At 41.6% G+C, this 22038-nt stretch overlaps 1 protein-coding gene across 1 annotated transcript; it reads right to left on the bottom strand.

Annotated features, from left to right (window-relative positions):
* Positions 1–643: 643 nt before the first annotated feature.
* Positions 644–15295, bottom strand: SPIC (Spi-C transcription factor). Its single transcript, XM_044277395.1, has 5 exons — positions 15247–15295; positions 14673–14772; positions 10014–10114; positions 2183–2288; positions 644–1176 (listed from the first exon to the last, which is right to left on the bottom strand). The coding sequence occupies exons 3-5, from the start codon at positions 10029–10031 to the stop codon at positions 743–745; spliced, it is 558 nt and encodes a 185-aa protein (XP_044133330.1). The 5' UTR covers positions 10032–10114; positions 14673–14772; positions 15247–15295; the 3' UTR covers positions 644–742.
* Positions 15296–22038: the final 6743 nt, after the last annotated feature.

The following is a 22038-nucleotide window of genomic DNA, read 5'->3' as shown; positions in this document are numbered from 1 at the left end:
TGGATTATCGCAACGCACAATATAGAGCTTGCTGCGATTTTCACGCAACGCATAAGTGATGCGTGAAAATCACCGCTCGTGTGCACAGCCCCATAGAAATGAATGGGTCCAGATTCAGTGCGGGTGCAATGCGTTCACATCACGCATTGCACTCGCGCGGAATACTCGCCCGTGTGAAAGGGGCCATAGGAATTCTGGGAGTGGTAGTTTCAGGATAGCTGGAGTGCTGGAAGTTGCTAATCCCTGATGTAAACACACACTTTATATCCATTTAGGTCCAGAAGACACAAGGCATCTCTCCATAATTTATCTTCTTTCATGTACTGTCACAACTCAGATCAGCGACAGTGTTTCCTTACATTGTGCTCTAATCTTGCTGCAGTTGGATTTGCAATCAGAAAAAAAAAAAGATATAAGCAAGTGTTAAGTAGTTAAAATGTTGCTTGTTTGATTCAGTCATTCGTCTTTTGACAGCACCAAAAATGGCACCTTATAAGTTATTCATATCCTGGTTGGTGAAGGCCAATATCTACATACTTATATTTATAAGCAGTGTACATCAAATATCTTAGGACCACAAGATGTTATGAATTTATATACATTTTATATCTTTTTGACATTAATATATGGCACAACATGATTGCACAAGGTTTGACATCACATATGGTTTAGAGTCTGAGTTAGTTTTACAGTTCATTTTGAATTTGATGCTCTTCTTGAAGACAGCAATGAACAGTTTACTTTATATGTACTGATGGCTGAAATGATATCCATTATTGTTGTAAGCATACTTATTGATCTCCCAGCTCTGATGGCTGTGCCAGTACTCTATGCCAGGCTGGACATACTGGCAGTATACATCCTCTTTTCCTGACATGATGGCAGGGGACAGTCTCTGCAGAGCCAGCTCACTGAACTGGTATGTCAGTTTTCTTCTGACTTTAAGAATTTCCCCAGTTTTGCTATAATTCCGCAGAGCTCTGGCCATTTTCTGGTAAGTCATGATTTTGCGGTTTCCTTTTTTCTTACCCCACACCTCTGCCAGTTTCTCTTTGTTTTTGGAGACAAATTGGAAGACACCGTTGGCTTCATCCACCCACTGGATGCAGTTCATCATGTCAGGGTCATACAGAGCCTCATAAAGATATTCAAAGAGACGGAGCTTTTTCTTCCCTGCTTATAAAGCATAAATGTGATGTTCAGGCAGACAAGAAATGCTTCCATCTGGACATAATGAACAGCCACAATTCTCATTAAGATGATACATTACAGGGGAATATGTATGAACTACTGTGAGCTTTGTGACACACATATATATTTATGCCATTTATGATATTCTGAATCTTCTATTGAGACACTACTAATTGATGAAGAACCTAGACTTAATAGATAACCTCAGGGAGGTTCCCTGGAACCTTGGCAAACAGCTGATTTTAGGGGAAGCTGTAGGCATCTAGACATTTCTCCTGTAGAAACTGTTGCAGGGGAAATTTACTGTAGTATGGCGAACATTCAAATCACTGGCCATCCATTTAATACAGAATGGGCAAAGCCAGACATTACAAGTGCTGCTGCTTGTTGGGGCTCTCTGTCCTGGCTCACAGAAGAGTTTCCTGAGTGGCCAAGCCATTCCTCTATTGTGCCCCTATGCCTTTGGTATCTTATCATCCTGTTCATGGTTCCATTTGATCATTACCTGGCCTGTTCAATAACTTAGCCCTGATATATGTTTGTTCATGACTCAACATTATCTCAACCTCACATATACAAAATTTTCTATATTTGTCCTACAAAAACTATTTTGACGCGTAGCATTAAGAAATATGGTGGCCAACATTATGTAGATTGTAACTTCCCTGCTATCATGGCCCACATTGAATGGCATTGTGGGCTGCATGAGGCCCAGGGTAGGACTGACCCACTATAGTACCTCCAATGAGCCCAGTCTCTGAAGACACAGAGATCCCCAAAGGTCCAGGAGAAAAATCCCCTTTGTAGCTAGTCACTTGGCACTAGGGTAGCTAGTCACTTGTCATTAGGTTAGGGCAGGAAACTGCCAAGATGCAGTTTCCTGATCTAACACAATGTCTAACTACTCTGGCCAAAGCTTTTTGGCACCCTAACCTGGCACCCAGCTTCTGGGGCACATGCGCTCATTCACAGGTGAAATGTTCATATTTACCTAATTTTTGTGCGGGTCTAGAAGAATGTTCTGCTTCATTTAGGTGATTTACATCACCGTTCTGCATGTTGTACTGCACATAATCCACTAATGAGTTGGGATTTACCTGTAAGAAAAATAAACCACCAAAACTAACTACACTTGCATCCATGCTGAATACTAAGGAAGAGGGGAGGAGGAGGAATTTATCAAACCTGCGCTGTCAGTTTTGAAAATAGAGTGTGATTAAAGGGGTTCTCCAGGAAACAAAACAAAATGAACATACTGAAAAACCTGTTATTATAAATAAACTCTTAAATGCCTTTAATTACTTAAAATGGCTCATTTTGTCTAGTGGATGATCAGTGGAGGAGTTAAAATGGCTGCTATTAGATTCTTGGGCATGGAATCCTAGGAGTCTTTTGCAGGCTGGTTTCTCTGCCAGTATGAGAACTGTGAAGAACAATATCATGTGCAAATGTCAGCCGAGATAAGCGCTTATCTGTCAGTCTCAGAAGAGGGCTAAAGTTACCTCACCTCAATCACACAAGCTGAAGTGTTTTCTAATAACACTCCTCCTCCACAGCAGCATGTTTGGTCCTCATTCCTACACTTCAGCTTGCAATTACGAGGTGAGGTGAACTCCCTTCCAAAGCACATGGACACAGCTTAGCACTCATGTCAACTGTCATCTGCACATAATATAGAGCTTTGCGGTGCTGATGCAGGCAGAGACGGGCGTTTACATTGACAGGCCATCCTGTAGTGCTATTAGCAGGACGGATTCCATGTCCAGGAATCTGACAGTAGCCATTTTAACTCCTTCACTGATTGTCCCCTAGAAGAAATGAGCCATCCTGAAACGTATTTATAATAACATGATTTTCAGTGTTTTTATTTTTATCTTTCCTGGAGAAACCCTTTAATGAGATGTAGTACAGATTTAAGAAACTAAAAGGTTGCACAAATGTTGCAAATTCACCCCAGCCAGGAGTTGCATAAAAACCAGAGTAAGGCTACTTTCACATTAGCGTTTTTCTTTTCCGGCATAGAGTTCCGTCACAGGGGCGCTATACCGGAAAATAACTGATCAGGCATATCCCCATGCATTCTGAATGGAGAGCAATCTGTTCAGTTTGCATCAGGATGTCTTCAGTTCAGTCATTTTGACTGATCAGGCAAAAGAGAAAACCGTAGCATGCTACGGTTTTATCTCCGGCGAAAAAAACTGAAGACTTGCCTGAATGCCGGATCCGGCATTTTTTTCCATAGGAATGTATTAGTGCCGGATTGCCGGATCCGTCCTTCCGGTCTGCGCATGCGCAGACCTTTAAAAATGAGAAAAAAAACGGATCCGTTTTGCCTGATGACACCGGAAAAACGGATCCGGTATTGCAATGCATTGCAATGCATTTTTCTGACTGATCAGGCATTTTTCAGACTGATCAGGATCCTGATCAGTCTGAAAAATGCCTGATCAGTCAGAAAAAATGACATCCGTTTGCATACAGTTTGCCTGATCAGGCAGTCAGTTCAGGCAACGGAACTGCCTGCCGGAATCAAACAACGCAAGTGTGAAAGTACCCTAACATCTGTAGACGTTTTTAAAAATGAACCAAATTTGGTGTACTTAATGCCAATGCAGACTCAAGCAACACTGACTTCAAAAATTCCCCTCATAACAAATACATCCCCCTCTAAGAGTTCAAGTGCAACTATATCACATCCTGTTTAGACTTCTTTGAAACGTTGGAAATCGTTTTGGTGCCATCTAGTGGAAATTACAGTTAGAAACAAAAGATGTTCAACACAATTATGCTCTTAACATAGTGCATGTCTTAAGGTACTTTCACACTAGCGTTGTTAGAATCCAGCAGACAGTTCCGTTGCCGGAAGTGCCTGCCGGATCCGGAAATCCGTATGTAACTGGATATCTTTTTTTTTTCCAGATACGGATCCGTTAGACTTATTTATTAAAATATTAGATCCGTCTTTCCAGAATCATCCGGAATAACGGATCCGGTATTACATTTTTTCAAATCTAGAAAGAACTGCGCATGTGCAAACCGGGAAACTGGTAAATGGAAATTAATGCAGGATCCGGCAAGTGCAGTAGTGTTCTGGAATTTTGGCTGCAAAAAATACTGCTCAAATACTGTACAAGGGGCGGAACGGAAGACATTCTGATGCATACTGAACAGAATGCTTTCCATTCAGAATGCATTGTGACAAAACAGAAGCGTTTTTTTCCGGTATTGAGACCCTTTACTGGATTTCAATACCGGAAAAGAATAAGGCTAGTGTGAAAGTACCCTGATCCAAATAGATAACTCTTACCTTGTAGTTTTAGTAATGCGAATATTTAGACTTGCACAACTGAGATTTTCAATATACATGCAGACATGACTACATTCATATAGAAATATATACAGTCAGGTCCATAAATATTGGGACATCGACACAATTCTAACATTGTTGGCTCTATACACCACCACAATGGATTTGAAATGAACAAGATGTGCTTTAACTGCAGACTGTCAGCTTAAATTTGAGGGAATTTACATCCAAATCAGGTGAACGGTGTAGGAATTACAACAGTTTTCATATGTGTCTCCCACTTGTTAAGGGAGCAAAAGTAATGGGACAATTGGCGTCTCAGCTGTTCCATGGCCAGGTGTGTGTTATTCCCTCATTATCCCAATTACAATGAGCAGATTAAAGGTCCAGAGTTCATTTCAGGTGTGCTATTTGCATTTGGAATCTGTTGCTGTCAACTCTCAAGATGAGATCCAAAGAGCTGTCACTATCAGTGAAGCAAGCCATCATTAGGCTGAAAAAAAACAAAACAAACCCATCAGAGAGACAGCAAAAACATTTGGCATGGCCAAAACAACTGTTTGGAACATTCTTAAAAAGAAGGAACACACCGATGAGCTTAGCAACACCAAAAGACCCGAGAGACCACAGAAAATAACTGTGGTGGATGACTGAAGAATTCTTTCCCAGGTGAAGAAAACAGTTGGCCAGATCAAGAACACTCTCCAGGAGGTAGCTGTATGTGTGTCAAAGTCAACAATCAAGAGAAGACTTCACCAGAGTGAATATATGGGGTTCACCACAAGATGTAAACCATTGGTGAGCCTCAAAAACAGGAAGGCCAGATTAGAGTTTGCCAAACGACATCTAAAAAAGCCTTCACAGTTCTGGAACAACATCCTATGGACAGATGAGACCAAGATCAACTTGTACAAGAGTGATGGGAAGAGAACAGTATGTAGAAGAAAAGAAACTGCTCATGATCCTAAGCATACAACCTCATCAGTGAAGCATGGTGGTGGTAGTGTCATGGCGTGGGCATGTATGGCTGCCAATGGAACTGGTTCTCTTGTATTTATTTATGATGTGACTGCTGACAAAAGCAGCAGGATGAATTCTGAAGTGTTTTGGGCAATATTATCTGCTCATATTCAGCCAAATGCTTCAGAACTCATTGGATGGCGCTTCACAGTGCAGATGGACAATGACACAAAGCATACTGCAAAAGCAGCCAAAGAGTTTTTTAAGGGAAAGAAATGGAATGTTATGCAATGGCCAAGTCAATCCCCTGACCTGAGTCCGATTGAGCATGCATTTCACTTGCTGAAGACAAAACTGAAGGGAAAATGCCCCAAGAACAAGCAGGAACTGTAGAGGCCTGGCAGAGCATCACCAGGGATGAAACCCAGCGTCTGGTGATGTCTATGCGTTCCAGACTTCAGGCTGTAATTGACTGCAAAGGATTTGCAACCAAGTATTAAAAAGTGAGTTTGATTTATAATCATTATGTCCCAATACTTTTGGTCCCTTAACAAGTGGGAGGCACATATGCAAACTGTTGTAATTCCTACACAGTTCACCTGATTTTAGATGTATTTAGATAATACCCTCAAATTAAAGCTGACAGTCTGCAGTTAAAGCACATCCTGTTCGTTTCATTTCAAATCCATTGTGGTGGTGTATAGAGCCAAAAATGTTAGAATTGTGTCGATGTCCCAATATTTATGGACCTGACTATATATACACCCATAAGTAGATTATCTGACATTTACTTGCCACTTTCTTCTGCTGTTTATGACTGTTCAATTCTCATCCCTGCTACCACTGGTTAAATTAACTCTTTCATGACCGGGCGATCTTATTTTATTTTTTATTATAATTTTTTTGTTACTCCCAGCCCTCTCAAAGCCATAACTTTTTACATTTTACGGTTTACATAGCTGTATGATAGCTTGTTTTTTGTGGGACAAAATGTCCTTTCTAATGGCACTTTATACAATGTGATGGGGAGAGTAAAAAAAATTCTAAATGGGGTGAAATTGGAAAAAAAAAAATCCACAACAGTTTTTGGGGTTTTGTTTTTACGGCGTTCACTATAGCATAAAATTGACCAGTTACTTTCATTCTCCAGGTCAGTACGAATCTGGCAATACCACATATGTGTTTTTTTTTTTTTTTTTTTTTTCGTTTAGTCTCCATATTCTGGCCCCTATAACTTTTTTGTATTTATGTGTCTGGAGCTTTGTGCGGCGCGATCTGTACTTTTCAATTATACCATTTTGGGGTGTGTACGACTTTTTGATCACTTTTTATTCAATTTTTGTGGGAGGAGAAGCATCCGAAAAACAAAATTTTTCTGTATGGGATTACATTTTTTATATGTTAATAGTACGGGCATTTTTGCACACCAGGATACTAATTCTGTTTTTTTTTTTCTGTTTTTATTCTTTTTTTCATTTTGGGTAAAGGGGGTGATTTGAATTTTTATTTTTTTATATATATTTTTAATTTATAAAATCTTTCTTTTTTACACTTTTCCCCTTTGAAAACTATAACTCACAATCATTGAATTGGTTTTCTCATAGACTCCAATGCATGAGCATTGAAGTCTATGAGAATTTTGCTGTATTTATATGGAGCCCTGCTACAGGCATAGGCGCCATAGAAATTACTAAGCAGCAGCCTCCTGTCTCACAGGACAGGGGCTGCTGCTAACACACTAAGGCTACCTCCATCCTTGCCGGGCAGCCGAAGCACACCCAGAAGCACATGCTTCCAGGTTTTCGGCATTCAGATGCCCGTGGTAAGGATTGACCACAACATCTGAAGTGTTAAATGTTCGCGATAGTCATTACTGCTGGTCGTGGACATTAGCCACGGGTGCCTGCTGTATTAAACAGCAGGCACCCTGCTCCTATGGCGCCTGCTCTCCTCAGCAGCGGGCACCATCTTTACCGCCTCCTGACCATGTAACGCACGGATGCGTCCGGGAGGCGGTTGATTTATTCCTCCTGGACGCATCCGTGCGTCATCTCGCGAGACAAAATTATAAGCACCATTTCGTCACCAGCCTGCCAGCCAATGATCGTGGCTGGCAGGCTGGCAATTTTTAAAATGTCGAATCAGAAGCCATATTAGTAAATATGATGTGTTATATGGCTTCCCTGCTCCTCTGCTGGTCCTTTTCATCAGCAGAGGAGCAGGCTTCACAGTGAGTACACCAAAACACTACACTTTATCCCCAGATCACCCCCTGCACCCCAATTAACCCTTTGATCACCCCTTTGATCGCCCCTGTCAATCACTAGTGAAAGGAAAAAAGTGATCAGTGTAAACTGTCACTTTTTTTTTCACTGGTATTGACCATTAGGTTTTAGAATAGTTTAGGCCCCTTGGTTAGGTAGTTTAGTGATCGGTTAGCGCCCAGCCCACCGCACCGCAGTCACTTATTCGCTGATTAGCGTATCGCTAATCAGCATTTGTACTTTTATAGTATCTGTAAGTGATCAAAACTGATCAGTCAGATCTATAATAGTATCAGTGTCACCTTAGTTCGCCCTCCACCCAAAACGCAGTGTTTGCCTGATCAGGCCATATGCGTGAGAAGTAGTTTGCAATCAAAATCTGTAAAAAATGGCCTGTGGAATCCGAAAGGTGCTCTTTGGAATGTGTGCCCCTTTGCCCACCTTGGCTGCAAAAAAGTGTCACACATCTGGTATCGCCGTACTCAGGAGAAGTTGGGGAATGTGTTTTGGGGTGTCATTTTACATATACCCATGCTGGGTGAGAGAAATATCTTGGCAAAAGACAACTTTTCCCATTTTTTTATACAAAGTTGGCATTTGACCAAGATATTTATCTCACCCAGCATGGGTATATGTAAAATGACACCCCAAAACACATTCCCCAACTTCTCCTGAGTACGGCGATACCAGATGTGTGACACTTTATTGCAGCCTAGGTGGGCAAAGGGGCACACATTCCAAAGAGCACCTTTCAGATTTCACCGGTCATTTTTTACAGATTTTGATTGCAAACTACTTCTCATGCATATGGGCCCCTAAAATTCCAGGGCAGTATAACTACCCCACAAGTGACCCCATTTTGGAAAGAAGACACCCCAAGGTATTCCGTGAGGGACATGGCGAGTTCCTAGAATTTTTTATTTTTTTGTCGCAAGTTAGTGGAATATGAGACTTTGTAAGGAAAAAAAAAAAAGAATAATCATTTTCCGCTAACTTGTGACAAAAAATAAAAAGTTCTATGAACTCACTATGCCCATCAGTGAATACCTTAGGGTGTCTACTTTCCAAAATGGGGTCATTTGTGGGGGTTTTCTACTGTCTGGGCATTGTAGAACCTCAGGAAACATGTCAGGTGCTCAGAAAGTCAGAGCTGCTTCAAAAAGCGGAAATTCACATTTTTGTACCATAGTTTGTAAACGTTATAACTTTTACCCAAACCATTATTTTTTTTTTTGCCCAAACATTTTTGTTTTATCAAAGGCATGTAGAACAATAAATTTAGCGAAAAATTTATATATGGATGTCGTTTTTTTTGCAAAATTTTACAACTGAAAGTGAAAAATGTCATTTTTTGCTAAAATATCATTAAATTTCAATTAATAACAAAAAAGTTAAAATGTCAGCAGCAATGAAATACCACCAAATGAAAGCTCTATTAGTGAGAAGAAAAGGAGGTAAAATTAATTTGGGTGGAAAGTTGCATGGCCGAGCAATAAACGGTGAAAGTAGTGTAGTGCTGAAGTGTAAAAAGTGGCCTGGTCATTAAGGGGGTTTCAGCTAGGGGGGTTGAAGTGGTTAAAGTCCAAACCGCTGACGTAAATAGGGAAGGGGTTAAAGTGTTCATGTCACGCTGGACAGGATACAAGATACACAGAATACAACCAAACAAGTGTCTAGGCAAGAAGCTGGGGATAAAGGTCACCTCCTGACAAATCCCAACCAGCTCTCCCTAGATTTCTATGCCCACGTTCAGACCCTAAAGGTGGGAATGAACGTGTCCCCGTGCCTAGGCTGAAGATACCCTAAAATCCTTAAGATGGTGAAAGGGGGAAAGAGGCAGCCTGCTCCCTTAGGACCTGGAGGGGGCAGGCGTCTCTCTAACAGCCTAGACAGACAGTCACAAGAAAAACCAAACCAACTTATCTTGTTAGTGAGCAGGAACAGCAAATCCTTCCTTCCTCTCAGCAAGACAGAAGCTATAACCCGCACAGGACACTAGGAGTGGGCGTAATTTAAACTCATACCAACGACCCCACCCAGTGCACCTGAAGGGAGGCGGATACAGCTCAACTCCAAAACAAAAACAAAGGCTAGACATGTGCCGCTAACCTGGCAGACCTCCGCACATAACCTGAGCAGGGCATGACAGTTCAAAATTCTGGGAGTCCCAAGTAATAAGGGATTTCCCATTATTATTCCGACCGTCTCATTAAATCATACATAGATGAAAGACTAAGCATAAGGAAGTCACTAAGCCAGGTGGTTTACCACTGAATAGAATATTTACTCACAGCTGGATTCATCCACATGTGCTCATCTTCAGAAGGTGTTGTGAAGTAAACGTTGCATTGTGGATAGTTGTTGTACAGGGTTGTATAACTGTTGCATTCATCTGTATAATGGAGAATATTTTTAATTGCATCTGAAAGACTAGTGAAATAGGAATTCGAGAAAAACATAAGATACGCATATGACATTTCAACCCACTCAAGATAAAGCCTCATTCACACAGTGCAGCTTCGGGGGGTCATTTACTAACAGTTATATGCCACTTTTTGGCATATATTTGTTGCAGATTGCGGCGCAAAGGTTATTCGCGCAGTAATCTGCAACTTTTCCCTGCTCACGCCAGGTCTAAGGCTACTTTCACACTTGCGTTCAGAGCGGATCTGTTCAGAACGGATCAGTCTGCATTATACAGGTCCTTCTAAAAAAATTAGCATATTGTGATAAAGTTTATTATTTTCTGTAATGTACTGATAAACATTAGACTTTTTATATATTTTAGATTCATTACACACAACTGAAGTAGTTCAAGCCTTTTATTGTTTTAATACTGATGATTTTGGCATACAGCTCATGAAAACCCAAATTTCCTATCTAAAAAAATTAGCATATTTCATCCGACCAATAAAAGAAAAGTGTTTTTAATACAAAAAAAGTCAACCTTCAAATAATTATGTTCAGTTATGCACTCAATACTTGGTCGGGAATCCTTTTGCAGAAATGACTGCTTCAATGCGGCGTGGCATGGAGGCAATCAGCCTGTGGCACTGCTGAGGTGTTATGGAGGCCCAGGATGCTTCGATAGCGGCCTTAAGCTCATCCAGAGTGTTGGGTCTTGCGTCTCTCAACTTTCTCTTCCCAATATCCCACAGATTCTCTATGGGGTTTAGGTCAGGAGAGTTGGCAGGCCAATTGAGCACAGTAATACCATGGTCAGTAAACCATTTACCAGTGGTTTTGGCACTGTGAGCAGGTGCCAGGTCGTGCTGAAAAATGAAATCTTCATCTCCATAAAGCTTTTCAGCAGATGGAAGCATGAGGTGCTCCAAAATCTCCTGATAGCTAGCTGCATTGACCCTGCCCTTGATAAAACACAGTGGACCAACACCAGCAGCTGACATGGCACCCCAGACCATCACTGACTGTGGGTACTTGACACTGGACTTCAGGCATTTTGGCATTTCCCTCTTCCCAGTCTTCCTCCAGACTCTGGCACCTTGATTTCCGAATGACATGCAAAATTTGCTTTCATCCGAAAAAAGTACTTTGGACCACTGAGCAACAGTCCAGTGCTGCTTCTCTGTAGCCCAGGTCAGGTGCTTCTGCCACTGTTTCTGGTTCAAAAGTGGCTTGACCTGGGGAATACGGCACCTGTAGCCCATTTCCTGCACACGCCTGTACACGGTGGCTCTGGATGTTTCTACTCCAGACTCAGTCTACTGCTTCCGCAGGTCCCCCAAGGTCTGGAATCGGTCCTTCTCCACAATCTTCCTCAGGGTCCGGTCACCTCTTCTCGTTGTGCAGCGTTTTCTGCCACACTTTTTCCTTCCCACAGACTTCCCACTGAGGTGCCTTGATACAGCACTCTGGGAACAGCCTATTCGTTCAGAAATTTGTTTCTGTGTCTTACCCTCTTGCTTGAGGGTGTCAATGATGGCCTTCTGGACAGCAGTCAGGTTGGCAGTCTTACCCATGATTGCGGTTTTGAGTAATGAACCAGGCTGGGAGTTTTCAAAAGCCTCAGGAATCTTTTGCAGGTGTTTAGAGTTAATTAGTTGATTCAGATGATTAGGTTAATGGCTCGTTTAGAGAACCTTTTCATGATATGCTAATTTTTTGAGATAGGAATTTTGGGTTTTCATGAGCTGTATGCCAAAATCATCAATATTAAAACAATAAAAGGCTTGAACTACTTCAGTTGGTGTGTAATGAATCTAAAATATATGAAAGTCTAATGTTTATCAGTACATTACAGAAAATAATGAACTTTATCACAATATGCAAATTTTTTTAGAAGGACCTGTAGTTTAGAAAAAATTCTAAGTGTGAAAAGTTGCTTAGACTTGAAAGTCAATGGGGGCTGATTCCTTTTAAAAATTTAGCCATATTGTGTCAACTTCAAACTGAGCCATCCCCATTGACTTACATTGTAAGTCTGGACGGATCCGTTTGCCTCCGCATGGCCAGGCGGACATCCAAACGCTGCAAGCAGTGTTCGGGTGTCTGCCTGCTGAGTGGAGCGGAGGGACAAACGGTGCCAGATTGATGCATTCTGAGCGGATCCGCATCCACTCAGAATGCATTAGGGCTGGACGGATCCGTTCGGGGCTGCTTGTGAGAGCCTTCAAACGGAACTCACAAGCGGAGCCTCGAACACTAGTGTGAAAGTAGCCATAAAAAGTGATGTGGCATGGTCGTGGAAGGGTGCAGGCCGGCAAGCCCATCTCATTTATCATTTTCTATGCCTGTTTTAGGTGTAGAAAATGGTCTAAATCTACGCTAGCAAGGAAGCTGGCATAGTTTTAGACAGGAAGTGGATACGTCGAAGTTATATAAGTTATGTAGAGGCCGACCGTCTACATGAATTCGGCACATCCACCGCCAGTTAGGGGTAGACTGGCATCTAAAACGCCAGTCTTAATAAATGTCCCCCTTGGTGCTTATTTTGCATTCACAAATAAGTCAAAACCAAGAAGATTTCACATTAGGCTACATGCACACGACCGTGCCAGTTTTTCCGGTCCGCAAACCGCAGTTCCGCAAAAATCTGAAGCCGCCTATGTGCCTTCCGTAATTTGCAGAACGGAACCATTGTAGGCCCATTGTAGACATGCCTATTCTTGTCCGCAAAACAGACAAGAATAGGACATGCTATAATTTTTTTGCGGGGCCACGTAACGGTGCAACGGATGTGGACAGCACACGGAGTGCTATCCGCATCTTTTGCGGCCCCATTGAAGTGACGGACCCGAAAAACAGTCGTGTGCATGAGGCCTTAATCTTTTCTATTAACTTTTTTCAGTGTTGGCTAGTTTTAGCTAAAAAAAACATGGATGTAAAATACTACTGACCTATACTGCACTGTGTGAAAGAGGCTATTTATTCTAAAATATTTTTTTTCAGTGCTGCCAAAATCTACAGTGATTTAGTTTGTAACATATTTTGTATTTGCAACATGTCTTAAAGTAAAAAGAAAATGAATTTAGCTTTTTTTTAACCTAGCCTTGGATTGTGAAATAATCACACTCACCTGCTCTCTGGCTCCATTCAGCAAGCTCCTGTCTTCCTTTTTTCTTCCACCTGGGATATAGCTGGGGTTATGTGCCCCACTGCAGTCAATGAATGGTCTCAGCGGTCTCACTAGAATGGTCTCACTAGTGGGTCATGTGCACAGTGCTGCTTGGGGATACGTTACTGCTGAAGCTAGTTGGTGGCTGCAGCAGGGTACGTGACCCCAGTCATATTCCAGATGGAAGTAAACAAGCCGTAGATTGGAAGACTGTTAAATGGAGCCAGGACGCTGGACCAGAGAGGTGGAGAGCAGGTAAGTAAAAAGGTAGCACGCACTCTGGGGACTAGATTAAAAAAAAAGGACAAAATCCTGGAAAACTCTTTAAGGTATGCTAACGTGGCAAATTTGTTGCAGAATTTTTTTAAACAGAAGTGACTTCAGATTGAATAAATATTGGAAATGTGCTTAAAGGGGTTATCCAAAGCTGTAACCCCCCACAAGGCCCAGGCCCATTATATAGACAATACTTACCTGGCCCCCAACTACTGTGTCCTTCCGGATCCTTCCACGGCCGTCGCTGCATCTTCCCGTTGTGCAAATCACAACATCCAGCGAGAGGGGGCTGCAGCCAAAAGAAGGGCGCAATGGTGATCTGCCTCCTTATGTCATGTGTCATGTGTGGCCTACAATTGGCTGCACCTCAGTTGCCAGATGCTGTGATCCGCACGAAGGGTAAATGCAGCGACGACCGCGGAGGGATACGGAAGGACACAGATATCGGGACTATGTAAGTATTGTCTGTATGAGGGGTCCGGGCATTGTGTGTGTGCGGGGTGGGGAGGTTTACAGCTTTGGAAAAAAACCTTAAGGGTACTTTTACACTTGCGTTGTTCGATTCCGGCAGGCAGTGCCAGCAACGGGACTGCCTGCTGGATCCGGCAATCTGTATGCCAACGGCTACCATTTGTAGACGGATCCGGATGTGGATCCGTCTCACAAATGCATTGCAATACTGGATCTGTCTCTCCAATTGTCATCCGGAAAAACGGATGCAGTGTTTATTTTTTTCACATTTTTAAAGGTCTGCGTATTTGCAGACCGCAAAACCGGATTAGTTTTTCCGGAACACTTGGGGACGGATCCGGCATTAATGCATTTCAATAGAAAGCAATGCCGCATGCAGCATGCTGCGGTATTTTCTCCGTCCAAAAACTGTACAGTGACTGAACTGAAGACATCCTGATGCATACTGAACAGATTGCTCTCCATTCAGAATACATTAGGATAAAACTGATGTTTTCCGGTATTGAGCCCCTAGGACGGAACTCAATACCAGAAAAGTTTAACGCAAGTGTGAAAGTACCCTAACGCAACCAAGAGATGCAGACATTGTGGATGTAAATATATAACAAAAAGCTAAATATGTCTGTACCTGTAGATTGCAGAATTTCATTGATGAAGGTTGAATTTTCATGTAGAACCTCTAGGGTATCTTGAAATTCTTCGTGTAGTATGTCTGATTCTATAAAATTCTGTACATAAGCCAATAACTATGGTGAGATTCAAGGAGATTGTGGTATTTGAATGTACATTTTAGCTATAGCTATGTATATTAATATTAGTAGCATAGTCTTTTTTTCAGTGTAAGATCAGCCCAGTTTGTTCAGCAGTACGACTGTAAGGCCTCTTTCACATGGGCGTCCCGGATTTCCTCCATATGCGTCGCGTGTGCATTGCGGGAAACCCGTGCAAGGCGGCATGCGATTGCAGTCAGTTTTTTCCGCGCAAGTGCAATGCGTTTTGAACGCGCGTGAGAAAAAACTGAATGTGGTACCCAGACCCGAACCTGGACTTCTTCACTGAAGTTCGGTTTTGGGTTAGGTGTTCTATTCATTTTATTATTTCCCCTTATAACACGGTTATAAAGGAAAATAATAGCATTCTTAATACAGAATGCTTACTAAAATGTGGCTTGAAGAGTTAAAAAATATAAAAAATTAACTCACCTCATCCTCTTGTTCGCGCAGTTGGCATCGTCTTCTTTCCTCTTCTTCTTCCAGGACAAGGACCTTTGATGACGTAATCACGTTTACCACGTGGTGAGCGCGGTGACGTCAGCGCAGGTCTTGCTGAATGAAGATAGAAGATCCTTTTGCAGGTCCTGAAAGAAGAAGAAAGAAGACATCCTGGCTGCACAAACAAGAGGATGAGGTGAATTAATTTATTTTTATTATTTTAACCCCTCAAGCCACATTTTAGTAAGCATTCTGTATTAAGAATGCTATTATTTTCCCTTATAACCATGTTATAAGGGAAAATAATACAGTGATTAGACTTTAAAGAGGACCTTTCATCGGTCCAAACATTGTGAACTAAGTATCATGATCTGTAGAGCGGCGCCAAGGGATCTCACTGCACTTACTATTATCCCTAGGCGCCGCTCCGTTCTCCTGCTATGCCCTGCAGTATGTTCGGTCACTTGGTTATAGTAGGCGGAGACTTTGGGGACTTGGTTATAGTAGGAGGAGACTGCTCTTGTTCTCCTGGGTGTCTTCTTCTCCCAGGCTGTAGCGCTGGCCAATCGCAGCACAGAGCTCACTGCCTTAGAGGTTTTTTTCTCCCAGGCTGTGAGCTCTGCGCTGCGATTGGTCAGCGCTACAGCCTAGGAGAAGGAGACGCCCAGGAGAACAAGGGCAGTCTCCTCCTACTATTTACACCATGTCCCATTTGAAGCCCCCCTGATGCATCCCTAGAGTAGAAACTCCATAAAAGTGACCACATCTATGAAACTACAACCCTCAAGATATTCAAAACTGATTTTACAAATTTTGTTAACCCTTTATGTGTTGCACAAGAGTTATTGGCAATGGAGATGGAAAATTTGTCAAAAAATTGTAATTCTCAAATTTCATTTTAATAATTTTTTTCCAGTAACAAAGCAAGGGTTAACAGCCAAACAAAATGCAATATTTATTGCCCTGATTTTGTAGTTTGCAGAAACACCCCATATGTAGTCGTAAACTACTCTACGGGCACACGGTAGGGCGTAGAGGGAAAGGTGCGCCGTGTGGTTTTTGGAAGGCAGATTTTGCTGGACTGGTTTATTTACACCATGTCCCATTTGAAGCCCCCCTGATGCACCCCTAGAGTAGAAACTACAATAAATTGACCCCATTATGGAAAGTATGGGATAAGGTGGCAGTTTTGTTGGGACTATTTTTAGGGTACATATGATTTTTGGTTTATCTATACTACATTTTTGTGAGGCAAGGTTACCTAAAATAGAAATTCAGAAATGTTATCTCCATTTGCCAATAACTAAAGGGTTAACAACATTTGTAAAATCAGTTTTGAATACCTTGAGGGGTGTAGTTTCTTAGATGGGGTCGCTTTTATGGAGTTTTTACTCTAGGGGTGCATCAGGGGGGGCTTCAAATGGGCCATGGTGCCCAAAAAAAAAGGCCATCAAAATCTGCCTTCCAGAAACCATACGGCATTCCTTTCCTTCTGCGCCCTGCCGTTTGGTCATACAGCAGTTTACAACCACATATGGGGTGTTTCTGTAAACTGCAGTATGAGGGTAATAAATATTAAGCTTAGTTTAGCTGTTAACCCTTACTTTGTTATTGGAAAAAAATGGATTAAAATGAAAAATTTGCCCAAAAATTGCATTTTTGGCACTTTTTTTTTATTTTTTTACAGTGTTCATCTGAGGGGTTGGGGGGTATTTTTATAGAGCAGATTCTTACGGACGCAACAATATCTAATATGTCTACTTTTTTAAAATGTATTATGTTTTACACTATATTATCTTTTTATAAACAAAAAAAAAAACATTTAGTATCTCCATAGTCTAAGAGTCATTTTTTTGTTTGTTTTCCGTCGATTATCGTTAGGTAGGGGCTCATTTTTTGCGGGATGAGACTATATGACTTTTTGATCGCTTGCTATTACAATTTTTGTGATGTAAGGTAACCCAAAAATCTTTTTTTTTTTTTTTTTTTTTTTTTTTTTTTACCGTGTTCATCTGAGGGGTTTGGGCGTGTATTTTTATAGAGCAGATTCTTACGGGAACTATAGAAAAATAGAATGTGTCGGCAGATAAGAACCATTTGGCCCATCTAGTCTGCCCAATATACTGAATACTACGAATAGTCCCTGGCCCTATCTATACATGTTAAGGTCCTTTATTCTTTCCTGGTAAGTTTTGTCCTGCAATCCATGTACTAGTTTAGTAGCTCTTCTCTGAACTCTCTCCAAAGTATCAATATCCTTCTGGAGATATGGTCTCCAGTACTGTGCACAATACTCCAAATGAGGTCTCACTAGTGCTCTGTAGAGCGGCATGAGCACCTCCCTCTTTCTACTGGTAATGCCTCTCCCTATACACCCAAGCATTCTGCTAGCATTTCCTGCTGCTCTATGACATTGTCTGCCTACCTTTAAGTCTTATGAAATAATGACCCCTAAATCCCTTTCCTCAGATGCTGAGGTTAGGACTGTATCACTGATTTTATATTCTGCTCTTGGGTTTTTATGCCCCAGGTGCATTATTTTGCACTTATCAACATTGAATTTTAGTTGCCAGATTTTTTCACATTCCTCTAGTTTTTCTAAATCGTTTTCCATTTGGTGTATTTCTACAGGAACATCAACCCTGTTACAAATCTTTGTGTCATCAGCAAAAAGACACACCTTACCATCGAGGCCTTCTGCAATTTCGCTGATAAAAATATTAAACAATATGGGTCCCAGAACAGATCCCTGAGGTACCCCACTGATTACAAGACCATGGTCTGAATATACTCCATTGACTACAACCCTCTGTTGTCTGTCCCTCAATCCATTCAACAATATGTGAGTCCACACACAAAGACTGCAATTTATTGATAAGCCTTCTATGTGGGACAGTATCAAAAGCCTTACTAAAGTCTAGATAGGCGATGTCTACTGCACCTCCGCCATCTATTATTTTAGTTACCCAATCAAAAAAATCAATAAGATTAGTTTGACATGATCTCCCTGAAGTAAACCCACGCTGTTTTTAATCTTTCAATCCATGGGATTTTAGATGTTCCACAATCCTCTCCTTAAGTATGGTTTCCATTCATTTCCCCACTATTGATGTCAGGCTTACTGGCCTATAGTTGCCAAATTCCTCCCTACTACCTTTCTTGTGAATGGGCCAGTGATTGGTTAAATAAATCTGTTAATAGTTTTGCTAATTCACCGCTGAGCTCTTTTAATATCTTTGGGTGTATCCCATCAGGCCCCTGTGACTTATTTGTATTAATTTTAGTACAGCTGACTTAGAACCTCTTCCTCTGTAAAGACACATGCATCAAAAGATTCATTAGTCTTCTTTCCTAACTGAGGTCCTATTCCTTCATTTTCCTTTGTAAAAACTGAACAGAAGTATTCATTGAGGCAGTCAGCTAGTTCTTTATCTTTATCTTTATCTTCCATATACCTTCCTTCTTTTGTTTTTAATTTGGAAATTCCTTGTTTTAGTTTCCTTTTTTCAGTTAAGTATCTGAAGAATGTCTTATCGCCTTTTTTCCCTGACAGCTAATTTCTCTTCTGCCTGTGCTTTAGAAGCTCTTATATCTTGTTTGGCCTCTCTCTGCCTAATCTTGTAAATTTGCCTGTCATCTTGTTTTTTTTTTTATAATCACTAAATTCTATCTTTTTGTTCTTAATGATTTTGGCCACTTTTGCTGAGTACCACGGTGGTCTCTTCCCTTTTTTATCCTTTCACTGACAAGCCTAATGCAATTTTCTGTTGCCTTCAATAGTGCCACTTTTAAGTAGTCCCATTTCTCCTGGACTTCATTTAAAACCGAGCCAAGATGCCTGTTCAATGATTTGAGCAGGCACCGGGTTCCGATCACCGCCCGCCGGGCGTAGGTGATCGGAACTATACATGATGTACTGGTACCTTCCTTAAGTACCGGGACAACATGCCGTACCGGTACATCATGTGTCCGGAACAGGTTAATGGTTGCTCATCCCTATAATCTCCTAGCAACCATGCATAAAAATCGCACCACATCCACACTTGCTTGTGGATGCTTGCGATTTTCATGCAGACCCATTCATTTCTCTGGGGCCTGCGTTGCGTGAAAAACGAATATCGAACATGCTGCGATTTTCATGCAACGCACAAATGATCTGTGAAAAATCACCACTCATCTGAACAGCCCCATTGAAGTGACTGGATCCAGATTCAGTGTGGGTGCAATGCGTTCACCTCACGCATTGCACCTGCATGGAAAACTCGCCTGTGTGAAAGGGGCCTAAGGGTTCGACCACATGGCACAGTTGTGGGGTGTTTGGGATGTGGCCATGTTGTGGTCGAGTACCGCGACGTCAATTAGGCTGCAGCTGCATCTTATTTAAAAGCTATGTACACCCTTGTGGACATTTTGTATTATTGCATTGTACTTATTTTCAGCTAAAATAATTTTTTCTGTTGGTCTTTATTAAAAAATATGGAATTATTTTTTCTATACCGAGCTGAGATGCTGTAGTAGCAGCCTCTGGATTTGTCTTTTCTGCCATCCGGGAAGCAGACTGACTCCTTATCTCTGCTCAGTGACATTATAAACACTTTATAGGCAGTTCATATCTTACTGATAAGAATGTGGCTTAAACCTTTCATGACCAAAGGTCATTGATGCCCCAGTGTCCAGGTCAAAATTTACAAATCTGACATGCGTCACTTTAAGTGGTAATAGCTTTGGAACACTTTTACTTATCCACGCCATTCTGAGATTGTTTTCTCGTGACACATTGTACTTCATGACAGTCATAAATTTGAGTCAATATATATCACCTTTATTTATGGAAAAAATCCCAAATTTACCATGTGATACCTCATAAAATATTTATTACATAACATTCCCCACTATGTCTACTTTATGTTGGCATCATTTTGGAAATGTTATTTTATTTTTTTAGGACATTACAAGGCTTAGAAGTTTAGAAGCAATTCTTAATATTTTTAAGAAAATTTCCAAAACCCACTTTTTAAGGACTAGTTCAGGTCTGAAGTCACTTTGTGGGGCTTACATAGTGGATACCCCCATAAATGACCCCATCGTAGAAACTACACCCCTCAAGTTACTTAAAACCAATTTTACAAACGTTATTAACCTTTTAGGTGTTCCACAAGAATTAAAGGAAAATGGAGATGAAATGTCAAAATTTCACTTTTTTAGCAGATTTTCTATTTTTTTCTTTTTTTTTTCTTTAACACATTAAGGGTTAACAGCCAAACAAAACTCTATATTTATTACTCTGATTCTGTGGTTTACAGAAACACCCCACATGTGGTCGTAAACTGATGTAGGGGCGCACGGCAGGGTGCAGAAGGAAAGGAACACCGTATGGTTTTTGGAAGGCAGATTTTGCTGGATTGGTTTTCTGAACGCCATATGTTTTTTATTTTTCTACTGATCGTCTTGTGCAGGGGCTCATTTTTTGAGTTGAGGTTGAGGTTTTTATTGGTACCATTTTTGGGTACATAGGATTTTTTGATCATTCATTATTACACTTTATGGGACAAGGTGGCCAAAAAATTGGCTGTTTTGGAACAGTTTTTTTTTTTTTTTTACAGCGTTCATCTGAGGGGTTAGGTCATGTGACAGTTTTATAGAGCAGATCATTATGGACGTGGCAATATGTATACTTTTTTTTTTTTTACAAGTTTTACACAATAACAGCATTTCTGAAACCAAAAAAATGATGTTTTAGTGTCTCCATAGCTCATGTTTTGCGGGATGAGGTAGCGGTTTGATTGGTACTATTTTGGGGTATATTCGCCTTTTTTGATCGCTTGGTGTTGCACTTTTTGTGATGTAAGGTGACAAAAATGGCTTATTTTTCTACACCGTTTTAATTTTTTATGGTGTTTATTGGACGGGGTTGATGATGTGATATATTTATAGAGATGGTCGTTACGGATGCGGTGACACCTAATATGTGTGTTTTTTTGTTTTTTTTTATAGGAAAAGGAAATTTATTTTTTACATTTTTATTTATTTATTTTTACTTTTATTATTTTCACATTTTTTTTATCAGTTCCCTCTTGGATCTTGAAGATCCAGTGGGGCTGATGGTTGTACTATACTTTGCAATGCTCTTGCATTGCAAAGTATAATACAATCAGATGCCTGTAGGTGGCAGCACTGGACGCCTATACCATGGTAACCGGACGCCTTTGCAAAGCGTCCGGTTGCCATGGCAATCATCGGGCGCTGCGATCGCAGCAGCACTGATGGTTGAGAGAGAGGGAGCCCCCTCCCTCTATTAACCCCATGGATGCCGCTGCTGCGGCATCTATGGGGTTACAGCAGTGTCAGCATAGAGCTGACACACGCTGCTGATGGCGGCGGCTCAGGAATGGAGCCGCCGCCATCACACACACAAGGGGGACCGCATCGGGGGGGGCAGCGGACAGGGGGCAGCATTTTACTTACAGATCGGGGCAGGAGGGGGCGGACCGCATCGGGGGGTGGGGGGCAGGATAAGAATATGGACAAGAAGGGGGCACAGATCGGGGCAGGAGGGGGTGGACCGCATCGGGGGCAGGACAAGAAGGAGGGGGTACAGATCGGGGGCTTCAAGGGGGCACAGATCGGGGGCTTCAGGACACAGATCAGAGCCTGAAACCGGCATTTTAACACTGCCGCGATCCGATTGGTTAGTCTGCACAGACTAACCAATCAGATCGATTGCCAGCAAGGGGCCACTCTGATTGGTCCCTTGCCGGCATTACTGCACTGTATGCTGTCCGT

This window comes from Bufo gargarizans, chromosome 2 (genome assembly GCF_014858855.1).
Source record: "Bufo gargarizans isolate SCDJY-AF-19 chromosome 2, ASM1485885v1, whole genome shotgun sequence".
Classification (NCBI taxonomy): domain Eukaryota; kingdom Metazoa; phylum Chordata; class Amphibia; order Anura; family Bufonidae; genus Bufo; species Bufo gargarizans.
The sequence above is the reverse complement of the archived record's forward strand: the minus strand, read 5'-3'. Positions and strand labels throughout refer to the sequence as shown.